The sequence below is a fragment of the Alexandromys fortis genome, unplaced genomic scaffold (assembly GCF_014885135.2).
Source record: "Alexandromys fortis isolate MF-2015 unplaced genomic scaffold, M_Fortis_MF-2015_v1.1 scaffold_73, whole genome shotgun sequence".
Classification (NCBI taxonomy): Eukaryota; Metazoa; Chordata; class Mammalia; order Rodentia; family Cricetidae; genus Alexandromys; species Alexandromys fortis.
In genome coordinates this window covers 1,872,020-1,892,318 of record NW_026067959.1, presented here as the reverse complement: position 1 = coordinate 1,892,318, position 20,299 = coordinate 1,872,020, and the positions used below count along the sequence as shown (strand labels likewise).

The following is a 20,299-nucleotide window of genomic DNA, read 5'->3' as shown; positions in this document are numbered from 1 at the left end:
TGTCTTTTAGTATTCTTATCCTACACCCCCTTTTCCAGTTAGGGTCTTAGCATATAATGCATACTGATGTGCACCTTCTCAAATCCTAGGTTTTCAGGCATGCACCACAATATATACCTTGTTTCTACTTTTAAAATTCAGTGCCTACTGCATAAAAAAATTATATTTCTTCATGTCTTTAACCTGTGTCAAACCCATTTTCTTGCGATTTAAACACATAGAATAGGTTGTGAATTATATAATTTTGCCTGGAAAAAGTCTTTTCTCCTACCATATCTTGATATTTTCATTTAATTTCATTGCTTCTGAGAGTCCACAGGGCAGATTATTCTCAGCTGTTGTATTTCTCTCTGCACATTCTAAACCAAAACTTTTGCCTTCACATTTCCATCTAACAATGTGTATTGATCATTCCTTTACTACTACACAGTTTATTTGGTTTCCTTGCCCATTGCACTAACTGAATATAGAAGAATCTATGAGGGAAGGAAGATAAAGTTAATTGTTTAGCCATCCATATTGAACCAGAGGTCATCAGTCATACTGATTGAAATGTTCTTGTTTCAAAGCCTGATATCTGCAGTGATACCTTTTAAAAATAAGTTATGCCTCAGATTCCTTGGTGTTATTTAAAGGCTGAGATATTGTCTTATATTTAATTTTAGTTCCCCCCTCCAAAACACCGACTCCTAACCACTGGACTACCAAACACCCCATCCCCACCCACATTGTAAGATGAGATAATACTATGTTCCTAAAGCCATTTTGGTCCTCCTGGGCACAAACAATCTCCCATCTCCTTTTTTAAAAGTGCTGGACCTGTATGTAAGTCATGATAGTTTTCAAGAACCTTTTTATTAGGAGGAATCAAGCAGGGTCTCAGTTTTAGCACAAGCAGGCCTCATACTCATCTTTTTGCTAAGTGCTTGTTTTTTTAAAATTATTTCTATTATATTTTTACTAAAAATCATTGAAATAGTAGGATGTCTAGTGTTCTTCATTGTTCTCTATTTGAGGTCTTCATTCCCATTTTTGGTTTCTTTGACTTCATTGTGTAATATCAGTAAAACTACTTTTCTTGTGTGCTTGATGTTTTTTAAGCTATTAAATCTTTTTAGGTACCAAAACATGGGATATTTTCCTTAGTAATTGAACATATATTTAATTTTTAGTACAGTAACCCTCTTTTCATTTTGTTCTAAGTCGTCATTCTTTATCAGTCAGTATGGCAGTAGCAGGTAAATCAGTTTTATCTTTTGGAGAGTTTGATCTCTTCAGGTTTCCTAGGAGTACTTTCAGTTTTGTTAAGAGGATTCAGTAGGAAGTTGATAGTTTGGAGCCAGTGTACCAGCACAAACATTTACCCAGCTCATTAATTCATAAAGTATGCCATCTAATTTAAATGTAGATTTTTTTCAGAGATTTTGATATGAGTTGACTATTGTAAATCTAATTATGAAACTGATACTTTCAGAATTTTTTTTGTAAGGGTGACTGTTTAGTATCTCTTTGATTATATATACAAATTGATTAAATTCCAGGAAAAATGTTTCATGTTTTTAGCAAGTACATAGTCTTGAAAATATCTTCTTTTAGCAATTATTCTCTGAACTGACTTTAGAAAACTGACCTCACATAATACCTTAGGTTAATATTATATGGACTTTAAATATTGGAATGAATTGGTATTATGAATTATTTTTAGCTAATAGCTGATCAATTAGACATTTAGAAGTGTTGAGATTGTGGGTCCTCGCTCATTGATTAAAAATTTGTTAGTATAATGAAGGAATTGAAGAATAGGAAAGTTTGAATTTTAAGACTGGCTTAAGGGGAAATTAGAAATGAAAAAATTTTAAAGTTTTTAAAAAAATAATTGAAAATGTATAGATTTTTATTTTATTACATCTTTCAGCCTGCAGTAGTAGGCATTGCCCAAACTCTTATGTTTATTAAGACAATGTTTTAGCTTTATTTCTTAAGCTGGAATTTGACTTTACTCACTTAGATCATTTTACCCCAGACCAACTGAACTATATTTTAAAATCAGTTAGGGTTTTGTTGGGATCATTTTATTCTAAAATTTAAAATTTTATATAACACATATTTGTACTTTATTTATGCAGAATATCCCCCGAATCCTAAATCTAGAGCTCCAAGAATGCTGGTCATTAAGAAAGGTAATACAAAAGACTTACAGCTATCTGGATTCCCAGTAGCAGGAAACCTCCAATCACAGCCAGTTAAGAATGGAACTGGTCCGAGTGTTTATAAAGGCTTAGTCCCCAAACCTGCTGTTCCACCTTCAAAAGTAAGTCCTTGCATTTAAAACCAATTTGTTGTAGATGTTCCATTTGTGAAGTGGCACCCCACACTCAGTTACTCTCTGCACTTAGACCAGTTGCTGTTTTTTGTGTGACAGTCTCCCATCTGCTGTAAAAAGAAGCTACACACAGAGGTTTTTGTTTTTAGTTTCTTTGTATTTTGCTTAGTAGAGAATTAAATTTTTATAGTTTCTGCTCTGTTGGTTGGACTAGAGTTTATTTGCTTGGTATGTGTATAATACTGGTTTACTTGGTGCTCAGTTTTAAGTTTTTGAAAGGTTCATGAGTTTTATTATAAGACAAACCTCTCTTACAGAATTTTGAAAATAACTTATTTAGATGAAAAAATGTGTTGTTACTTTAAAAAATCACATGTTTTGTGTGTAGTTGTATGTGTACCTGTTAAAGTGCACAAGTAGACTCATGTTTGGAGGCAGGTGCCTTTATTCACTGAGCCATCTTTGTTACCATCATCATCGTTGTCATTGTTTTGTGGTTTTGAGACAGTCTATGAAACTCTGACTCACTTAGAGTCACTGTTGAGAGGAGCCTCCAATTTACAGAGATCTACTTGTTTCTGCCTCCAGAGTGCTGGGATTAAAGACATGTGCCAGCACACCTGGGTTCCTTTTATTATTTTTAAATCATGTGTTTAAGCATATCTGTGTGTGGTATGTGCGGGTGCCTAAAGAGGCCAGATGTTTTATCAGCAGTTGTGAGCTGAACAAGAGCTGCTGAGCCATTTCTTCATCCCCAGATTTAGATGTTTTTATTACATATTAAACCTCTATTTTATTTGTAGGAAAATATACAGAGAGCCACACCTATAATCCTAACGCTGAAAGGTCTGATAAGGAGAATAGTGAGTTCTAGGCCAGTTCCCGGGCTTTATAGATAAACGCTGTCTCTACAGAGCAGCAGCAGCAGCAGCAGCAGCAACAACAGCAAAACTAGTAATAAAAGCAAAAGTTATGAAAGTCAAAGTCCATGGAGAGGTGGTGAAAGTAGTGTAAAATTACTTAAGAGCTATATGCAATCATTGTTTTTTACTATGTTCACCTTTTCTGTTTTCATAAAGTTCTTTTTGGTAACTCGATTCTTTTGTTTTTGTTTAGCCTACACAATGGAAAAGTCAAACTAAAGAAAACAAAGTTGGGACTTCTTTTCCTCATGAATCTACATACGGTGTTGGCAACTTTAATACCTTTAAGTCAACAACCAAGAGTATTAGTCCATCAGCAAATTCAGTGAAAGAGGTATGCCACTGAACATTTCTTGAGGAATGTAAACCCCTCTCCCCCCATGGTTTCACTGTGTAACCCTGGCCATTCTGGAACTCGTGGACACCTCCCTTCCTCTGCTTCCCGAGTGTTGGGATTAAAGGTGTGTGTTACCACCACCTGGCTGAGGAATGTATTGTATTTAAAAGATGGGGTATTGCTCTGTGACCCAGGTTAGTCTGGAGCTCCTGTTCATAAATGAGTATTCTTCCCAACTTCCTGATGTAGGTTGTGCTGTGATGCCACTTGCTAAATCTTGATAAATTAACAATTTATTAAATGTATAGATTCATTAAAGATGAGATGCTTTAAATTTTTCAGTGAATTTAGTTCAGACACATGTTAAAATAATTGCGGTTTATTTGATGCTTGTGGGAGTTTCACTGTACTATTAAACCTTGGCTATGAATAGGATTTGTACAGTCTTGATTTGGGAGTGTGGACATTTTATTAGTAATAACAATAAATTAGAAAAGAGGAAAGAAAGTTATATGGGAGTATGTGGTAGCTCAAATAATTTCAATTTTTTGAAACTCAGAGTAGGGAGTTCCTGAACTAATCTAGGATCAAAGACATCTATTCTACTAAAATTTGCTTTAGGTCCCATATTAGAACATCAAAACCGTCTATAATTTTGCCCTCATCTGCAGAATTTTTTGAGTTAAGATATGACCAATTTTTCTAAGTGGTTTATTGTTCTTTAGTTAATTCTAGTATATACTTTATTGTCAAGCATTAAACTTGATGATTTATTTCTGTGGACTAAAAATTGCTATCGTATAGTTCTAACATTCACAATTTGTTTGTGTTTTACTGCCTAAAACATCAAGAGAAATGAAAAGTCAATATCATTTTCCCTTTCTCTTCCTCTCACACTAATCTCTGGGGAAATCCAATGCAGTGACAAATCCTATTTCCATAAATGATTATAAAGTCTTACTGGAGATGTTTCAGATCCCCAGCACTCTGTAGCATGGCCAGGAAAGTTGTTTTTTATGTGCTGTGTAAATAAGGCCAAGTTTTATATTTTAAGTTCTGTTGGTTATCTGACCTTCATTACCTCTGGAATAAGAAAGTTCTTGAGGTAAGCCATTTAATGGGCAAAGAAAAATATATATTGTTATAAGTTTATTATTAGTATACTTTAAAATCAATTTTACCTTATAAATAAGTGTAAGATAAAAAGCTGTGGTAATAGTGAACTTTATTTTGATATTGATTATCTAGTTACATATTGACCAGCATTTCTGAACTCCCCATTAGTGTAATCGTTCAAATTCCTCTTCGCCCGTTGACAAGCTTAATCAGCAGCCTCGCTTAACAAAACTGACACGAATGCGCAGTGATAAGAAGAGTGAATTTTTGAAAGCCTTGAAAAGGGACAGAGTAGAAGAGGAACATGAAGATGAAAGTCATGCTGGCTCAGAAAAGGTAATTGAAATCACAGTGATTCTTGATTTTTAAACTTCATGGGTAAATACTTAGAACCTTGATAAAGTCTAAAACTTTATCTTTGGTTTCCCTCCGCTAAGCCATGCCAGCAGGTTCTTGTCTTCTTCGGGTGAATATTTGAGGGTTTATATAACCAAGGCTGATCTTTAACTCTGCACTTGAGGTACCTTTGAACTTCTTAACTCTCTTGCTTCTACCTCATGAAAGCTGGTTATGTCACACTTGGTTTGGGCAGAAGTATTTGTGAGGGTGTAACACTGATGTTAAGAGTACAGGTCAGCTCTGTACATTGTCTCTGATGTTCTGTGTAATCACTGAATATTAGAAAGGAGCTCTGTTTTCTAGTTTGATTCAGTTTTGAGGAGCCCCAGCAGGAAATTGAAAAGGCAATAGTTGGATCAGAGCCTCTAATCCCATGGTTTCTTCCTGTGTGCATCTTTAACAGGCTACCTCCTTGATTCCCTTCCTATTGATGATCTCATGGTTTCTCTGTTATCTTCTTCAGACCTCTTGGTGGCAACAGCTTTATAGATACTTAACCAATCTGGCCTCCATCCTTTGGGCTCCTCTTAACCCACACAGTTGTAAATAAGTCCTTGATAAGCCTATTTTGAAATTGCAGTTTTAAAAAATATCATTTCTCTATAAAGTAAACTAGCCAGCTTTATTTTCCCCCTCAAATAATTTCTCATGTCCAGGTCGACATGGAATTTATAATCCTTTGCCTTAGACTCCCAGTCAGATTCTGAAATGACAAGTGTGCATGGCTATGCCTGGACACAGATTTATACTTTTTTTTTTTTTTTTAAATCCTTTGGCTGGGCACCATGGTACATGTCTATAATTCCAGTACTCTGTAGACTGGAGCAGGAGGTTTGATGCAAGAATGAGTCCAGCAGGGACTATATATATAGCAAGTACCAGCTGTATAATTACATACTTTTTTCCCTTCATCTTTATCTTTTTGGCCTTATATATTTTTGTAAAAAATGCCTTTGAAATTTAGTGATTAATAATTGAAATTAATGTATTTTTCATGAGAATCTAGATAGGTTCTGTTAATTGTCAGTAACTTCTTTAGAACTCACTCTTTATTTTTTAAACTCCCTAAAAAATCAGGATGACGACTCATTTAATTTGCACAACAGCAATAGTACTCATCAAGAAAGAGATATAAACAGAAACTTTGATGAAAACGAAATTCCACAAGAGAACGGCAATGCTTCAGTGATTTCTCAGCAGATCATTCGTTCTTCAACTTTCCCACAAACTGATGTTCTTTCCAGTTCACTTGAGGCAGAACACAGGTTAGTAATTATTTTTACTTTTTAACTGACATTATCCCTCTTCAAGATTTTTTTTTAAATCAAGTTAAGTGATTGATAGGCTGATGCTGTGTACTGGATCTAGGTTCTTACTTGTTCTATACATGTGCTATAGTCTGAACCCTTTGTTTTGTTTCCTTTCTCTATTTCTGTCTCCCCCCCTCTTCTTCCCCTCCACCTCTCTGTCTCTCTCACAACTTTGTCTTACTCAAGCCCTTAAAACATTCATTTCTCCTAAGCTTTACAAAGTTACATTTATATTTATTTTAGTTTAGTTTTAGATTTCAGGTTTAATTTAAGAATATGTGATATCATATGTGAAAAAAGATTTCATACCTTTAATATTGACTTGACTCTCGTTATAATTCATAAGAACATATACCCTTATAGTGGATGCATTTATCAGTAATGAACAATAGTTTCTAAAAATTCTTTTGATCAACTGGAGAGTTAAGAATATTGGTTCCCTTTTCCATTCTCTTTTAGTGTTGTTGATTGAACATAGGCCATTACAAATGTTTGTCAGTTCTTATAAATAGGAAAAATGGTCATAGCAAACACAGCCAATTCTATTAGTCTTAGTTTATAACATTTGAATTAGGTGATATTGAATGATTGAAGTAGAAATCCCATTTCTAAGGGCAGCCATCTACCTTGTAATCAAGACTGTATCAGAAAAGCCAGTGAATAGGCATCAGAGAAATAATGCCGACTCGATTTTATTGGTCTTGAGGCAACAGTTGAGCGTGTAACATCCTAATTCTGGTGGCAGAATACCGAAATTCTTTTTTTTTTTTTTGCTGTAGAGTAAGCAAATTGTTTTACTTAAATGACCCTAATTCTTCCTCTGTAAAATATAAATAGCATGTTAGATACTATTTAAATCTCTTGAGTACTAATATATCCTTTGAGACTTTGAAAAAATTTTTCTGAAATCAATGATACAAGTTGAAAGATGTGCAAATAGAAATAACAGAAATATTTAAGGAGTACAATTTCAAACCCGTTTATTACAAAATAAGTGGCCTTAGCCGGGCGATGGTGGCGCACACCTTTAATTCCAGCACTCGGGAGGTAGAGGCAGGCGGATCTCTGTGAGTTCGAGACCAGCCTGGTCTACAGAGCTAGTTCTAGGACAGGCTCCAAAACCACAGAGAAACCCTGTCTCGAAAAAAAAAAAAACCCAACAACAAAACAAAAACAAAAACACAGAAACTTAAAAGTTACTACTTTTTATGTGCTTGTCCAACAAATCAAAATGGTTTCTCTGTAAATCTTTTCTTAGCTATGTTTTCCTAAAAATGGAAGTGTTTTTTAATTGGAAAGAGTAAACTGTTATTAATCATTTCTCATTATATAATTTTAGGTTGAGAACTCTGAAAAATCTTTTTCTGCTATTGTCGAACTATGCACTATGCCTCTTTTCAGATTGAATTGTGCACTGAGGATAGTAAATGCTACATATCCAAGACATTAGAAGAATAAATTGTAAATTTTAAGATAGGAAGCTTCTGCAGCCTTTCCTTTCCAAATACAGCTAACGAGCAGTTAAAACTATGTTGGATTGTGGTATTGAAGAAAAAGCAAAAGTGACATTATTACTACAAGGATTTGCCAGTTTTTATTTTTGACTCTCCTATTGCAAGTTTCCAGCATAGAGAACTTTGACCCTGAAGATAAAGTAATCAGGCTGTAACACAAATAATAAAATCCCAGAGACAGATAAAGGGTTAAAACTGAAGATCAGAGAAGCAGAGCAGTAAGCCACTAATGAGGGGGGAAGACCTTTTACCTCTACCAAATCTCAGACCAAAGGGCGATCCTCAGACTCCACACTCTTCCCCTTTATGTTCTTCTCTCCTCCCTGCCATATCACTCCTGTCCCCACCTCCTTAGTGCTGGTGTCAAAGGTGTGTGACTTCCCAAATACTGGGATTAGAGTTGCCTGCTACCACCTCTTGGATCTGTGTCTGATTCCATCTTGTGTAGCCCAGGGTAGTCTTGAACTCACAGAGGTCACCTCTGTCTCTAGAGTTTTGGGATTAAAGTTGTGTGCCTCGCCTCTAGTGGCTAAACTTTGCACTCTGACCTTAACAAATAAAATATCACCTCACCAGGCAGTTTATTTTTACTTATTATCAAATATATTCTACTTGGTTAATAACTCATTTTTAAGAAAATAAACTCATAAGTCCTTTTATATTTTAGGGACTATGTAATCAGACTGGATTATGTTTTCTTGTACAAAGTTTAAGTTGCATTACCCAGGTGAAGCTCTAAATTAAACTTACTTTCCTCCCTTTCAGATTATTAAAGGAGATGGGCTGGCAGGAAGACAGTGAAAATGATGAAACATGTGCTCCCTTAACTGAGGATGAAATGAGAGAATTCCAAGTTATTAGTGAACAGGTAAGGAAACCTAAACCTTTTAGATTCACTCTTAAAACAGCCCTTCCTTTAGTAGAACAGCCAAATTACAGGTAAACCCTGGTGATAGGGGAATTCTATTAGTTTTATTAGGAGTTTACTAACCATCATACCACAGGCCAGAATTCCCCTTCGGACAAGTCTGCAGTGACTATTGTGTGTAAAGTGTCTAGGTAAATAAAATGCTTATAATATTTTATTATCTAGATCTTTCATTTGGTTCTTGATTTGACATGGGTGACAAGTTTTAATTAACTTTGCCTTTGATCCTTTCCAACAAGAATAATTAATACTCTAAACCTTATTTTAGGTCTATATACATTCCTTTCTGAAAAAGTATTAGGAAAAATTTGATATAGAGCATCAAAAAGTTATTTTTCTAAATCTGTTACAGATATAAAAATATTAGTTAGGGTTAAAATGAATCTAGTATTTTCCTCATTGTATTTCTAAAATTTTCTTAAAAATTACCATGTATAATTTACTAATTTAACCCTCTATCCTACCTCCACATTCAGCACAGTGGCTTAAATGCATTCATATTGTTTGATAGCCTTTACCACTATCTGCCTTCATTTTTTTTTTTTTTTTATTCTGTGTGTATGTTTGTTCCTTTAGTCCTGAAACTACTCTTCGGCTTTCTGTTTGTATGAACATGGTGGTTTTCCACGCCTCATGTACATATAATCATATACTATTTGTCTTATTTCTTCTGGCATTATAACCTCAAGGTTTGTATATGTAGCACTTTTTGGGATAAGGCTGAGTAGTATTCCACTATTTGCATGTATTCGTATATTGTTGATCTGTTAGTAGACACTTGGATTGCTTTTTACCTTCTGGCTACTATGAATAATGCTGTATTATAATAAGTGTAGACATTCTTGATTTCAATGTGTGTGTCTACAGTAGAATTGCTACTGAAGGAAATGTTGGGACCAGGTGACGATAGCTCAGCAGTTCAATGCATTTAACACCAAACCTGGCAATCTGACTTTGATCCTGGAAATCCACATGATGCAGCACTGGAGATGACTCAGCAGTTAAGAGCACTGACTGTTTTTCCAGAGGACCTGGGTTCAATTCCCAGCATCCATATGGCAGCTAGAAACTGTAACTCCAGTTCCAGGGGATTTAGCACCCTTACACAGACTAACATGCAGGCAACATACCACATAAAAACAAATCTTGCACAAACTGAATAAATGTTTAAAAGAAAAAGTTTTTTATGTGGTTGAGCAAGTGTCCTTGTGGTATGACAGAACATCTTTTGGGTGTATGCCCCCCAATTCTTCCTCTGTAAAACATGAATAGCATGTTAGATACTATTCAGGGCTTGTGAGTATCTTTGAAACAAAGTATGAAATTGACAGCACCTTGATATGTAATAGATACAAGTTGAAAGGTGTGGAAATAGACAAATCAGAAGTATTTATGGAGTGCAACTTAAAAAAAAGTTTGTCACAAGTGGGTTTTTTTAATAAATTAATTTATTATGTATACACATGCCAGAAGAGGACACCAGATCTTATTATAGATGGTTGTGAGCCACCATGTGGTTGCTGGGAATTGAACTCAGGACTTCTGGAAGAACAGTCTCTTACCCTCTGAGTCATCTCTCCAGTCCAAGATAAGTGTTCTTAAAAGAAACAGAAACTTTAAGTTACTGCTTCAGGTGCAGTATACTTGCCCAACAAATGAAAATGGTTATTTCTCTGGCAGTATTTTTTTTTTAGCTGTCTTAAAATGAAAGTATTTTCATTAAAATAAAATTGAAGAGTAAACTGTTATTCATCATTTTTCATATAGGTAGATGATTCCCCATTTTTCTGAGAAATCGCCATAATGATTTTCAAAGTGGTTATACAAGTTTGCACTTCTACCAACAGTGGAAGAATTTTCCTCTTGTTCCTCTTGTTCCACTTCCAGGATAGCATGAGCTGTGTTTTTGATCTTAATATTCTGACAGGTGTAAGGTAGAGTCCATGTCGTTTTGATTTGTATTTCCCTGATGTCTAAGGTTGTTTAAAATTCCTTTTAAGTGTCGCTTGGCCATTTGAGATTTCTCTATTGAGAATTCTGTTTAGATCTTTACCCCATTTTAAAAATTGGATTATTATTTTTTAGATATCAAATTTCTTGAGTTTTTTTACACTTTTTAGAAATTAGTCCTCTGTCAGATGTAGGGTTGGTGAAGATCTTTTCCCATTTTGTAGACTGATGTTTTGTCCTATCAATGGTGTTCTTTGCCTTGTAGAAGCTTTTCATGAGGTCCCATTTATTAATTGTTGATCTTAGTGCTGTGGTATTGTTGTTCGGTTCAGGAAGTGGTCTCCTATCCCAATACATTCAAAACTATTTTTCACTTTGTTTATCAGGTTTAGTGCATCTTGGTTTATGCTGAGAAGAATCTACTTGTACTTGAGCTTTGTGCAGGGTGATAGATGTGGGTCTGTTTGCATTCTTCTACATGCAGGTATAAGGTATCCAGTTAGACCAGCACTTTTTGTTGAAGATGTTTTCTTTTTTCTTTAAGACCCCATTACTTCTATTGGATTGCCTTGTCTAGCCTTAATACTGTAATTCAAAATGCCATGTTTGGTTGATATCCATGGGAACCCATGGGAACCCTGCCCTCTTCTGTAGAAGTGAAGGAGGAGTGGATGTATGGGTGGTGGGCAGGGAGGTGGTGAGCGGGAGGGACTGGGAGAAGGGGGGGAGGAAGCTGTGATTAGGATATTAAAAATAATAATAAATCATTTTGAGACAACAAAAAACTGAAAACAAAGTTTCTTTTTCTTTTTTTTTTTTTTTTTCCTTTTCTGGTTTGTCAAGACAGAGTTTTAATCTGGTCTGTGGGGATGCACACCTTTAATCCCAGCACTTGGGAGGCAGAGGTAGACAGATCTCGGTGAATTTGAGGCCAGTCTGGTCTACAGAGTGATCCAGGACAGGCTCCAAAGATATACAGAGAAATCCTGTCTCGAAAAACAAACAAACAAAACCCCCTACAAAGTTGTAGGGGTGGTGAAACGACTCTGTGGTTAAAGCCTGACGACCTGAGTTGGATTCTCAGGCCCACAGGGTAGAATAGAACTGAATCTATGTATTGTCCTCTATCGCATGTTTCCCCCACATACTCTATGATGAATATAGGTAGGGGCTGGAGACACAGTTCAGTGTTAAGAGCTTCTAGCAGAAGACCCATGTTCAGTTCCTAATACTCACATTGGCCACCCAGCAATTGGATCCCGTTGCTTCTTTTGGCCTTGGTACTAGGCATGTACACAGTGCATAAACATACATGAAGGTACTCACACGTGCACATATGAAAATAAGTCTTGTATAAATGTAATAAAAAGAAAGTTTTAGCAAGACCCTCATGTTTTCATGGAACGTGCCATTTTACATTTTCTACCAACTGTGTACATAAAAGAAGAGCTCCAGTTTCTCTACATCACTGCTGATACTCATTATATTTCTATGACTTATCTCTTTACAGTATATAGTATAAGTGGATAATTCAGTGGTTTTGATTTGCATTTCTCTGATTAGTATCTTAGTTATTTTTCTATTGCTGTGATAAGACACCATGACCAAGAGCATTCATAGAAGGGAGCGTTTCAGGGAGTTAGAGTCCATGGTGGTGGGGAATGTCTGCATCAAAACTGTTGAGCTTAAATCCTAAAATAGGAGGCCGGAAGAGGGTGGGGGAGGAGAGGAATAGAGAAAGAACTGGGAATGGTATAGGCTTTTTTGAGCATATGGGTATTATTCAGTCCACCGCAGTTAAGTTTGATCATCTTTTTATAGGCTTATTAGCTATTTGTATAACTTCTTTGGGGGTAAATATCTGTTCAAATCCTCTGTGCTCACTCTTTTCACTTCATGCTGGAGATCATATCTATGGCCGACCCATGTTAATGCATGTATTATATCACTGAGACATCCCCCACTCCCTTTCATCTTTGTGTACACACACACACACCTTCTCTAATATGTTACTGCACATTACATGCCTACTGCAGTTTCTCCTCCCTCTACTCCTTTCAGTCCCTCTTCCCCAGATGAATTCTTCTCTGTGTGTGTGTGTGTGTGTGTGTGGGGGAGAGAGAGAGAGAGAGAGAGAGAGAGAGAGAGAGAGAGAGAGAGAGAGAGAGAGAGAGANGAGAGAGAGAGAGAGAGAGAGAGAGAGAGAGAGAGAGAGAGAGAGAGAGAGAGAGAGAGAGGACACAGAGGTAGGCCTCCCACTAAACATGGCCTAACAAACCATAAGACTGGGCACCTCATTACAGCTGGACGAGGCAACCCAGTTGGAGGAAAAGTGTCCCACATAAAGGTAAAAGAATCAGTATAACAACTATAATGTATATACAATCCTTCCTCTTCTGCAAGTCTCGCCTGGCTCTACCTTATGTTTTTTGTGAATCTCTGCGTCTGACACCTCTTTGTTGTTGACAGTTGGGCTAGTATGAATATTGCAGAGTATCTAGGAATGATTTCAGTGACTTTTTTTTGTGCCAGTTGTGTGTGGTTCTTTTTTTTTTTTTTTCATTTTTTTAAGGTCGTATTTCTTTTTTTTTTTTCTTTCTTTTTTTTTATTGAGAATAAGAAAAGTGTGTGGTTCTTTCCTGGGTCTCTGGGCTGTTGTGCCTCTGGTTCCTGGTCATCTAGGCAGTGTCAGGCATAGGCTCCCTCTTGTGTACTGGGCTTGAAGTTGGAGTAGTCATGAGTTAACCACTCCCACCATTCTCCCAGCACTTCTTACAGGCAGGACAGATCGTAGGTTTAAGTAAGGTCTTCGTGTTCAGACCTTTCTGTCAATAATAGTGTGTAGTAAAGGTGAATATTAAATTACTTTTTTTTGGGCTAATGTGATCAGTACACAATAGGAAGAAACTTAAGGATAACTTGAATTTGATCCCCAGGACCATTTGGTTGAAAGTGAGGACCAAACCAGCTCCTGCAGGTTGTCTCTGACCTATGCATGCACACTCTTACTCTAAGTAATAAAAAATTTAAAATAAACAGATAAATAACATGATAACCAGTACCCAAACTAAGTGCGTACACACACACACACACACACACACACCCCTACACCTTTCTAGGCTTTCTATTTCTTTTGTTTGTGTCAGTTGAAGAGTCATTTTCTTTTAAGACAGTCTTGAGCACTGGCCACTCTTCCCTCTGTAGCCAGGTTCTTTGGATGTGCTGCTCTACCATACCTAGTTCATGCAGTGCTGGGGATTGCTAGGCATTGCTGGCTATCATACTCTACATCCCTGCACTGTTTTCATTACTGTATTTTTGTGGTAAGTTTTGAGAGTCAGGAAGTATGGCCTTCCAACTTTGTTCTACAAGATTGTTTTGTGGTTCCTTTTTATAACCATGTATATATTAATAGGGAATTTTCTTTTGTTTTTTTAAAGCCTTTATATTAATATGTATTAGTTTTGCAAACTAATGGTTTCATTGTGAGATTTTATACATATATGTAGTGAATTTGGTAATATTAGCATCTTAGCAGTATTAAATCTTCCAAAACATGAGCATGAAATGGATGTTTTTTCATTGGTGTGGGTTTGAAATGTTTCAGACCTTAAAATTTCTTGTGAACTTTATTCATTGTGTAAATGGAATTGTTTTCTTTCTTTGAGGGTGAAGGGTTTCAAGACAGGATTTGTCTGTGTAACAGCTATGGCTGTCCTGAAACTCACTCTGTAGACCAGAGTGGCCTCAAACTACCTACCTGCCTCTGCCTCTCTTGGAATCAAAGGCATGGGCCACCACAGTCCAGCAATGGCACTGTTTTCTAAACAATTCTTTTCGAGTTGTTTATTATCAGTGTTCATTGTCTTAGAAACAGCTGACCTTTCTTGTTGATTTTATATACTGTAACCTTTGTGTATATTCACAATATTTTTTGGTGACTTTAGGCAGGGGAAGCATTGGTGTTGGGATTTTTGTTTTCTTCAAATAGATAATTTTACTGTCCCTTCCTTCCCGATTAACTAATTTTTTTATTCAAAAGTTATTATTAATGAACTATTTTTTTAACATGATTGTAAAGTTGATGACCATATATAATAGTCTTTTGAAAGACTTACAATTTTTGTTGGGAACATGCATAGTTTATATATAGAATTTCTTTTTAAATGATTGAGTCTTTTTTTTTTCTCAGTTGTATAAGCTGTATATATTGGGAACAGTTCCACCTCCATCCAAATTTTTTCATTCGATCTTTATTCCCAATTCTGACCCCTAACATCCATTTACCAGTCTGCTTTCTGTCCTTAGGAATTGGCTTTTCTATAGTATATGCTACTAGGCAAGTCCTCTACCAGTGAGCTGTCCCCAGCTTGATTTATTTTGCGTGTAAAAAACGGTATCATTCAAAATGTACTGAGCATGATTGCTATGAGTAGAATTCTAAGGAAAACAATTTTATATTACTAATATGATTGACTTTAAAACCATGTGATGACTGAGGCATGTAGCTAAAACCTTATTGATAATAAAATACCTAACTGCCATAAAGGAATTATTTCTGTACACTGTGATTTGGAAACCAGTGACATACATAAAGCTGTAATTTCTGAACTAATGATAAAGGCATGGATATATTTATATCAAGTTGTTATAAAAAACATTTGATATTTAGGTACCAAAAAATCGTTAAAGATGGTATCTGAGTTTTCAGGGTAAGAAACCATGAAAACTTGATTATGATTATGATTATGATTATTATGGTATTAATTCTTGGGGCAAAATTAACTTCCTTTTTTTTTTTTTTTTTTTGACATTTTAGTTACAGAAGAATGGGCTGAGGAAAAATGGTATTTTGAAAAATGGCCTGATCTGTGACTTCAAGTTTGGACCCTGGAAAAACAGCACTTTCAAACCCACGCCTGAGAACGACGACACAGAGACAAGTAGCAGTGACACATCAGATGACGACGATGTGTGAAATTTAGTGTGATACATCTCTCATGCAGTTTGGGGTGAATTGTAAAAATGAAGAACTATAATTTATGTAGTGAACTACCCCATTAGAAGATGATTTTTTTGGGGGACTTCAATATGAAGAAAACCAAGAATGTTGTGTTGGGCTGTGTTGAACATTATTTCTTTGTAAATGAATGCTGTAGAAATGAGGACTTTGGTTGATCCAACATTGACTTTCTTCATCACTGCAGCATTTCTCTGACTAGCAATGTGACGATGTAACAAATGAGATTTTCTCATTTAATAATAAAAAATTGTGTAATGTTTTGCAAAGCTTCTGTCTTAAAATGTTCAGGTCTTAAGGTAAAAGGCAGCTTACAGTTTTGCTTGCAAAGTCATATCTTTTTTGAACAGTGGAAATCTTCAATTCTACTTTGTGCACCTCCTCACCCCACTTCCCCCTAAAACAAAACGAAACAACAAAAAGGAAAAATGTAGCATGTTGGCTAAAACTGGAGCAAAGTGCACTAAAACATTAACTTCTTGAACTGAAGTCTTGTACTAAGTCACCTTTCAAAACAAATTGCTCTTTAGTCCTTCATAGTGCAGTGGATGTGAGAGGAGACATGCCAGGTTTTCTTCCAAGTTTTTAGGAGGTGCTTGTCAAGAGCTTTATTTGGTGTATTGTCAGATCAGGATTTTCAGAGCTGATTGGAGGAGCTATGGGAAAACTTATTTTGATAAATTATTACACATGCAGAAAACCTGATCACACTGACTGGATCTGTCCACGACATGGAAAATAAACTGGATTTTCAGAATGTTGGTGTTCTCTGTAGTGTTCAAGGTATCGGTCTCCAAGTACAACATGCTATATTAATTTTTAAACTTTATTCTTTCCTTCATTAAAATGCAGTTCCTTTGAGGTTAGAAAAAGAAAGCTTAAATTTTTATCAAATTTGTAGTTATTGGATGAATGTTGACTTTTCATTTGCAAGGAAAATTAGAATAATTTGTTTTGATGGTGTATTAGACTATTTTGGTTTTGTATATTTGTAACCAGTTTTCAAGCTTTGTTTTACCCCCCAGTCGCTTTTATTGCTCTATCACATCCCTCTTCATATCAGTACATTCTATTTTAAAAAAATACTTTATTCAGTTTTGTGTATGTGTGTATGTCTGCATATGAGGAGGACAGGAGATGTCAGATCTGCTAGAGCAGAAGTCCAGGCAGTTGTAAGCTACCCGACATTGGGTCTGGATATTGGCTTGCGTCCTCTGTAAGAGCAGTATTGTGCTCTTAATCACTAAGCCATTCCTCCAGCCCCAGTATATTCTTACTATAAAGAGAATAGTAGCCTTAGACCAGAAGTATTAATGCCAGACTGGTCTGTTTTCTCATAAGGCTGCAATGTTTTATCTATTTCTATATCAGTCCCCAGCTTTCGCTAGAATCTAGGTTTTAAATTCTTGTTGTTTCCCCTCAAGATTGGGGTAATGGAAAAATTAAACCAAAAAACTCCCATTTTTTTTACCTCCATAAAATTTTGAGGCTAAGTATTAACAAATTATTAAATATGCTTTAAATATTTTTTTTTTTAAAATTTTGAACTTTGCCACAGATCAGTCTAAACGGGAGAAGTTAAATGTGTCAGCCACAAGAATACCTAAGGGGTAGTTTGACAAAGCTGGCAGTGTAGCGTTCAGTGTCTTTGAATTGCACTATTTGCATAATAGGGTAATGAAAAATTATTTGGGGGCATCTTTATATTTAGGCAGTTCTTTTGCCTTAATTCCAGTCTAGGTAGTATTTAGCTAATGTTTATTATACTTTAATAGAATTAGTATATAGAATACGGTGAGTTACAGTAATATAGTTCTACCCATTAAGTGATACCGTAAACACATTTGGTTTTTAAGGGATGGAGACACATACATGTTTAAAGATAACAGCTTTAACTAAAGAATGGGCACTTAATAAAAGTTTGGATCATATTAAAAGAAGAGTCTACAAATGCTGATTGGTTACATTGCATATCTAGTGTGCTCTCATGGTTGTTGGGGGTGGGCACAGTTTGAATACTTGAAACTCAATTAATTTTCTGCATAGCAAGTATTTAAACAAGTATTTTATTGAGGTATGCATTGCCACAACAGCATACAGTCACCCCAAACCAAGGGAGTGAGCAATAGTGCTCTGCCCCAAATTTCTTTGTGAACTCTGATTCCTCACTCCCACATGTCTTGTTTAAGTTGTAATTAGTGAGCAAAATCCTTATGGTAGTAATTTAAAGTAGCTTCTCAGATGTATGCTGTTTGAATTTAAAACGAGGATTTAGAATGAATATAATTTCCATAAATATATTAAATTCACCCCCAAACTAATTTTACTTGAAAGTAATACAGATCTTGCTTTAAGAAAGTTAATTGTCTTTTAGTTTAGTTTTCTAATTTCTCACTAAATTAAACTGCTTTTACAAAGTTTTGAAGAAATTATGGAACATCTGAAGAAATCCTTATGCTGGAAGCCATTTTTTAAGTTATAAACAGTCATTTGGCACTAAATTTTAAGTGAATGTTTATGTAATAGTCTAACAATAATATTAGTCAAAAGAATTAAAGTTCAAAGACCACCACCTCCCAGTGGCTTAAATTTTAACATAAAACTGGTGTCATAAACCAATCTGGTTATGTTTGGTTTGGTTGAGTTTGGTATATTTATGGACACTAAAAGTATCTGCAGTTGGAAACTGGACGCTTGACTTTTTGGAAGTTACAAATTCCTGAATTCATAATGGTAGCTGGGAAAAGCGATGGACGGAGGGCCTTTCAAGCAGCAGTAAAATCTGCAGAATAGCCAAGGATGCAGAGGCTTCGTTTCTGTTTCGTAGGTTTCCATAGGTGAGGCTCAATACTGGATTTAACCGTAGCAGTGGTTTCCAGGCATAGCTCTGATTGTTCTAACCTAGAATTCTTGTTCAGTACTTGGGTATGTGTAGTGTTCAGTACTTAGCCTAGTTTAGCAGTTTTTATAATTATTTATTGCATATAACATACACAAATATTGTGAAATTCAATATCTTTTATTGGACTATATTATACATAATTGGTTTTATGACACTTCATGAACATAAAGATTTTAGTCAGATTCCTTTGCCCCTCCTATTTTCCCCCCTAGTCTTGTTAGTCTTCCCACGTAACACTCCCACATCTATCGACTTTCATCTAGTTTTATTTTTATTTTTTTTTTTTTGGAATTTGTGTTGAATTTTGGGGTTTGGATGTGTTTTTTAGTGACCCAGTGAATTTGTTATTGTTTACTGAAGCTTTGTTTACTGTAGCCACCTTAACAGTGGCTGCTACAAACACTGAAGAAATGTCTCTTGCTCCCCTGTTAACCCTTAATTTAGAGTATGTGTGTACCTCAGGGAAGGGTAGGGGGGCCTTATGAGCCCCACCCTCTACCATTACTAGGTATTGATGGACCAATTCTTTGTGGCTCTTAAGTAGGTAACCACAGTGGCTGTGATCCACTGTGGGGTTGTGTTCTGTAGAAACATGGTAGGATACGCTGAAGCAGTAGGTCCATTAGGACACTGCTGTATGTTCTGTACATCAGGTCCCTGACTGCTATGATGTGTAAGAGTAGTTTAGTGGCTCTCACAATTGTCTGCATGTTGGTGGTGCACTGACTAGCTTAAAGTAACAGTTAATGGTTGTGTTACCTCTCTAAGAATATTAGATGGTTGTGGCCTAGGCTATTGATTTTAAGCACTTGCTAGGACTTCTAAATTATGGACACAAAAAGTGTCAGAAATTTGCCTAGTTCAAAGCTTTGCCCTTTAAGAGTTGTGACTTTAATCCACATACCTAACTCTAGACATGGATCTCGGTTCCCCCTGGGGTTATTGTAAGAATAAGAATCATTTCATACACTTGATTTGACTCCTAAGCCTAGTAAGCACTCATAAGTTCTAGCTGTTTGGAGATAGGGTTTCTCTTGTATCTCTGGCTGTCCTGGAACTCACTCTGTAGACCAGACTGGCCTTGAACTCAGAAATCCACCTGCCTCTGCCTCCAGGGTCCTGGGATTAAAGCCAAGCACCACTAAAGCTGTTCTGTATTTAAAGTTACCATTTGAACAGCCACTGTTGCAATGCTCTGAAAGCATCTGAGTTCTCAGTTAATATCACTGTTATTTTTACTTTGTTTGGCATGCTCAGTTACAAGTTGGCAGTTTGATTTTATTCAGCCTTTAAAAAGACTTACCCTTTGACAAATTGTGATCATTGGTAAAACGTGTGCATGCGTGTGTTTGTGTGAGTGTATGTGTGTGAAATAGTTGGAAGGGTAGACTTCCATACTTGTAGATACTTGAAAATGAAGCTTTCTGCTAGTCATACCACTTCAAACTTTGTCAAAATAAGTTTGGTTTGACCTGTCAACTCGTCGTTTTTGAAGGTTTATTGCTTTCTGGAATGCTAAAGGTAAAAGGATAATGGGCTGGAGAATACACTTGTAATGTATCTTATGCTTACCAGGT

The 20,299-nt window shown here is 35.9% G+C and overlaps 1 protein-coding gene across 3 annotated transcripts in view; it reads left to right on the top strand.

The window, feature by feature from the left end:
• Positions 1 to 16,089, top strand: part of Gpbp1 (GC-rich promoter binding protein 1) — a 65,962-nt gene extending 49,873 nt beyond the window's left edge. For all 3 annotated transcript variants that reach the window (XM_050152771.1, XM_050152769.1, XM_050152770.1), the window contains 6 exons: positions 2,127 to 2,311; positions 3,440 to 3,580; positions 4,868 to 5,035; positions 6,176 to 6,363; positions 8,688 to 8,790; positions 15,620 to 16,089. In XM_050152771.1, the coding sequence (XP_050008728.1) occupies positions 2,127 to 2,311; positions 3,440 to 3,580; positions 4,868 to 5,035; positions 6,176 to 6,363; positions 8,688 to 8,790; positions 15,620 to 15,778 (944 nt within the window). In that variant the 3' untranslated portion in view covers positions 15,779 to 16,089. The remainder of the gene's footprint in view (positions 1 to 2,126; positions 2,312 to 3,439; positions 3,581 to 4,867; positions 5,036 to 6,175; positions 6,364 to 8,687; positions 8,791 to 15,619) is intronic.
• The last annotated feature ends 4,210 nt before the right edge of the window (positions 16,090 to 20,299 follow it).